The sequence below is a fragment of the Nanorana parkeri genome, unplaced genomic scaffold, assembly GCF_000935625.1.
Source record: "Nanorana parkeri isolate BGI_ZX_2015 unplaced genomic scaffold, ASM93562v1 scaffold1198, whole genome shotgun sequence".
Lineage (NCBI taxonomy): Eukaryota > Metazoa > Chordata > Amphibia > Anura > Dicroglossidae > Nanorana > Nanorana parkeri.
In genome coordinates this window covers 248,707-254,157 of record NW_017307466.1, presented here as the reverse complement: position 1 = coordinate 254,157, position 5,451 = coordinate 248,707, and the positions used below count along the sequence as shown (strand labels likewise).

Genomic DNA, 5,451 nt, shown 5'->3' with positions numbered 1-5,451 from the left:
TTTTGTGGCAAGAAAAAAAAAAAAAAAAAAAAAAAAAAAAAAAAAAAAACATTAATTGCTCATATTGTTCTATTATATTTATACAAGATATTGGAATGTCTACCGTTCCTAGTTGATCATTTGGACATAAGATTACATTTCTTCATACAGCTTTCACTTGGCAGCAAGCAAAATGTGACAGTTCCTAATTGGCTCGAGTGGAACCTTCGAGACTTTGAGAAAAAACAATATAGATAACTAGTATTATTTACAATGTGTAAATGTTGGCTGATAAACTAATCTTTTTCATCTCCTGTTTTCCCACATTTCAGGCTGTGGAAAAATCAATCCTTTGAGGCCCAGGACAGAGCTCCGCCCATTATATTGTGGGGGCGGGGCTAACAAGCTGCTGAATCTCATTATTTGAATGGCGGGAGAAAAACAGCTTCTCCCCAGCTTTTTCTAATGCAGGTTTGTTCAAAACTGTCTGGGCAAAGTTACAGTAACCCGGTCTACACTTAAAAGTACATAAAAAATGGTGCCTAGAAAACAAGACTTTTAAGAATTACATTTTCTGCTGTCTGTGTGGTCGATTCTCACTGTCTTGGATACATCTGTCTGTCTGAGGAATCTACTGCATTGAACACACTTTCAGGTATGTCAGATACCTGGTCCTCCAGTAAGTGCTGTCGTTCCATCTGCTTGCTCAACATCTCTATTTTTTCCTGTAGAAACATAGAGGCTGGTGGATTAGACCACATAGTGCATATGGAACCAGGCATCTGACACCACCAGAAGTGTGTTGGATGGAGAATATTATCAGACAGTGATATTTCTTCAAATCCAGTGGAGATTGCCACTGTTGGTGGTAGAAGAACAAATACAGTAAGTATTAAAGACCTTCTGTCCCAGGCGCCATTTTTTCAAATTTCCTTATGGTGGTAACAATTTTGCTTTGCAGATTTGCTCAGTTCCGAATACCAGCATTTTATGATATTCACTTGTAAGTTGAATTATGGCCTGGCTTCTTATGTATTTTGGCATGTCCATTGGTGAGGGTTCCTTGTGAGAGCTTATCCTTCCTGCACACCTATGCATACTGCATACTGTGAAATAAATCCAGTACAAGTAAAGTCATAGAGATTCTCTGGTCATAGTTTCTGTTGATGGGCAGATCTGTGAACTCTATGAACAAAACCTTTCCTATAGTTTTTAATAAAGGCATTGTGTATACTGCAAAGGGGTATATTTATTAAAGAAGATTGCAACAAGGCACATTTCTCTGCTTAGATTTGACTGTTGTTTACGAGCCATCTATTGGTTTTTGTCCATTAGATCTTCATGAAGCCGTTAAATGGTGAAGATTGCAAATACTGACGTATCAACATGAAGATTTTAGCTAAATTCTAGTACAGCAAATGTCTGCAATTACATCTGAGATCAAGTGTGGCAGGGCTTGATCTATCGCTGGTAAAAATTATGATTTTCATCTTGACAGTACCAGAATTTTTTAAGACCATGCGAATATAAGCTCTCACATGCCGGGCCCTCCTTACCATCTTGTCTTGTATTGTAAAGCTCTGCACAAACTGCTGGCGCTATATAAATCCTGTATAATAATAATAATAATAATATAGAGTTTTCTGACTTCTAAGTACAGCCAATGTTACTTAAAAAATAGGAGATGAAAATGTTGTGCAGATCATAGCGGTAAATATTACTGCTCGGGCAAAGGTGCAGGCAAACACTTTGAACAGGTGGTGAAAAAGTGGCACATTTTAGAAAATCTACACTATAATTTGCTGCTTCTAAATATGCATTAAATGTAACCAGTCTCCTAATCCAGACATCCAAAATAATTTGTTGTCTATGCCTGTCTTAATGTAAGATTATTGGGCAACAGTGGTGTATGTGTTGAGTCTGTGCCTGTTCCCAACATTTACAGCTATTGCATGTTAAAATAGAAAGGCCAATTGTGTTTGAGGATTAGTTATGATTCTAAGTATGTTTCTGGCCCACATGGTGAAGTCTAATTTTATGTCCTAGTGCTGAGAGATGGTATTGCAAGATGTCTGGGGACTATGAAGAGGATTTTTGTCGCAGCACAATGATGCTGATGAGAGAGCTGTGCTATAGGATTGAACAGGATGAAAAATGTCTGGAGTTCTTTGAACTACAGAGAACTCAAGGGATAAACCACTACACAAACGCTGGTAAGGTTGGTTCATTATTATTCTGGATGTGTGTGCCCATGCTTTACACAAATGTACCATGCAGTCAGAGCAAGACTATATCACTGATCATTTTTCTTCTTTGTGACCTGTTTCTTTTTATAGGAAAACAGTAGTCCTTTCAAGATTTTATTTGTTATATATGTGAATGTGACCAGCTTTTTTAAAGATCATACCAATGTGTGCTAATGTTTTATAAAAGCCTTGTTACTGTGTATAGTCTGTAATTATATCTGATGTGAAAGGCTGTTATACTTTCTCATTATACAGACATATGTTTCAGGGCTGGTGTTGGGGTGGGGTATCCTTAGTTGATTTTGCATATTACCTGAATAGCATGTCAGGATTGCTCATTGGCAACATGTACACCTGACTTAAAGTGACATTAAACCCTCAGATTTTTTAACATAAACCAATACTGTAATGTGTGCCTTACTGTAATCCATGGTAGTTTCCCTTCTTCTCTTTGCTGCTCTTCCTTTTAAATCAGTATCTCTTCTCATGCTGGGGGAGAACTTCCCTTTGCAGCTGAGTGCCTCTTCCTGTAGTGCTGGCTCAGGTTGTGAACCTGCACACAGACACCATGTATCCATTTCAGAGACAAGGCAGTCTGCTGCAAAACAGAAGTTCTGCCCAGCATGAGAAGAGATTTAAAAGGAAGAGCAGCAAAGAGAAGGGAAACAACCATGGATTACAGTAAGGCACACATTACAGTATTGTTTTATGTTAAAAAATCTGAGGGTTTAATGTCACTTTAAGTACCAACAATTTGGATTATATACACCTTTTTTGCATTGATGCATTATAAAATCAGTTGGCCTTAACATTTAAATGCATGACTGGGAGTCACCAAAGTTTATGATAGAACTTTCTTTAGACTCTCTACTCTTCCCAGCCCCACCCCTCAGTTTGGTATGAGAGCATTGAATAGTCTGTCCCTGCCTAGTGATGCCAATTTTTGGTTAATTCACCTGTCTTTTAAAGTCTTCAATAATGAGATTTCGTAATAGCATGAGGGGGTTACAGGGCCACAACAAAAGTGTCTCTAAATTCCCCAGCGATTTTATTCATTTTAGACTGGCATCATCATCTGGCTTTCTAATGGCCATAAATCTGTAGATTCTATACTGAGGATATCATAGTATTTAAAGTAAACCTGTGCTTTATTCATGCAGGGCCAACAAGTTCATCTACAAGCTGCATATACTTACCCTACAACTGCTCCCCTGCTGCTTGTCTTAAGCAAAGTGAAATACTCAGTAGGTCTTGATATGAGAAATATTTTATTCTCTCTCCTTCCTCCCACAATGTGACACTGGGAGCCCATTTGGTAAATCACCAGGCACCAGCGTGGTCACAAGGGAGCTGAGGCTGACTGGCAGCTTCCAATGGACTTCTTATTTTCAGAAAAATTTAAGTAAACTTTACTTTGCTTTAGAAGGGAAGAGCCTAGAAGAGCTGCAGGGGAACAATTGTAAGTATAGTTAATATAGCTATATATTATATACAATAGTTAGTATAAGCAGCTTTTCGATGAACCTGTTGCTTGGCCCTGCATGAACAAAGCACTAATTCACTAGAATGTACAGCAGTTATGGCACCTATCACTCTCACATGTAATAGATGGACTCTTACATGATGACGTATTCTTGAAAATAATGTTCCTTATATTTCACTTTGCTCTCTGCGGTCAAACAGTGTGAGGGATTGAGGCAAAGTGAATATGTACGGGAAAAGGAAAGGGTCAGTATGACCTATAATTTTTGGAGTGTTTAGAGCCGAGTCAACAAGTTTTGTTTTTGTTATATTCCTGAGAACCCAAGAGTCAAAGTGAAGAAAATGTTCTGATTTTGTGATTGGGCTCCAACTTTTCATTGTTAATGATTACATCTTGGAGTAATTTACTAAAAAAACACTGTTATTTAGTTTTTGAAACATATTTTTACCTTGAATATAAGTAAAATACCATTTGATTGCTGAATCCCTGTCCTATAGTTTCCCTCTGCAGTAGCTTACTGCCCACACACAACGAACACATGGAGTAATATGTCAAGAGATGACATATTGACCCATGTCTAATTGTATATTCTTGCAGCGTCTCAGACCCATGAATTATCTGCCAGATCATTTAATACTAAGGTTAATTTTATAAATTATTTTAACTTTTTTTTTCTCGTGCTGCACAGTTGAGCAGATTGAAGGTTTTCACAAGTAGGATGCCCTTGGCATTTAGGGAGGTTAATCGCACCTTAAGCTTGATAAATATGTAGCTAGTATGAAAATGTCAAGGAGAGTTCAAAATAGAAAATTGTATACAATTAGGAATTAAGCAGCAAATAATTCTGACTGTTTCTAGTTGACCTCTGAATCTGTACAATATCTTTAAGGTGCAAGCTAGTCAGATATGAAAGTGTTGTACTAAAACTGACTTGGAACATTGTTTACCTGCCTTGTGGCTGTAGACTTTATTATGGCGTTCCTCTTGTGGACCTCATTGCACCATTAGCTAAATCCCAACATTAGAGTTGCTAGTATCCTCATTGTCTAAATGGACATACATGTGACACTTCACGGAAACCTGGTATCTATATTCCCAGGTTCATACACCCTTTCCTCTCGCACAGTCAGGCTGATTGTGTTCAGCCTGGCCAGGTTTTGCCTTATGGCCTGCTCCGAGAGCTCAAGTGTGGAATGCCGGTTGGAGAAGGTTGATATGCTCATGTCGGCTGTCCTATTATGTGGTGGTGGGCAGGGTGTGAGGAGGAAGTGTCGGCAGTGCTCGGGCTGCTGCTGCTCTGGTTTGGCATATAGGCTCTGCGGGGGTACATGTCCCTGGGGCTGGGCATGGCTGAGGGTGGTAGGGGGCCGATGATGAGTACGGCAGCCAGGCTGCCACCATTCACTCATTTTTCACTACCACCCTTGAAAACCCATTCCCTTTCAATAGGTTTGATAGGCTAGAAATTACAGTACACCTATGGGATTTTGAGGACAGGCTGCGCCACTTAAAGACAAATAACCTACTTTTCCAGCTCTGAAGGCACCAAATACTTACACCATTATAGAAGATGGGTAATATTAATATATATGGGTGATAATATTATAATTTGTTTTTTTTTTCAAAGGTTCCTGTTACTGAATACTTATTTGCACACCATGAACCCATATTTATCCTATACCTGCCTGTCCCCTGTACTGCATGTACTGTATGTGCCACCCATAGAGTCTATACCATATATAT

At 38.8% G+C, this 5,451-nt stretch overlaps 1 protein-coding gene across 1 annotated transcript in view; it reads left to right on the top strand.

Moving 5' to 3' along the window:
- The window catches only part of LOC108796936 (synaptotagmin-C-like), a 180,461-nt gene that overhangs the window by 65,929 nt on the left and 109,081 nt on the right, over positions 1 to 5,451 (top strand). Inside the window, exons 3-4 of the mRNA XM_018568497.1 lie at positions 312 to 450; positions 2,026 to 2,192. Coding sequence (XP_018423999.1) covers positions 2,048 to 2,192 — 145 coding nt within the window. The 5' untranslated portion in view covers positions 312 to 450; positions 2,026 to 2,047. The remainder of the gene's footprint in view (positions 1 to 311; positions 451 to 2,025; positions 2,193 to 5,451) is intronic.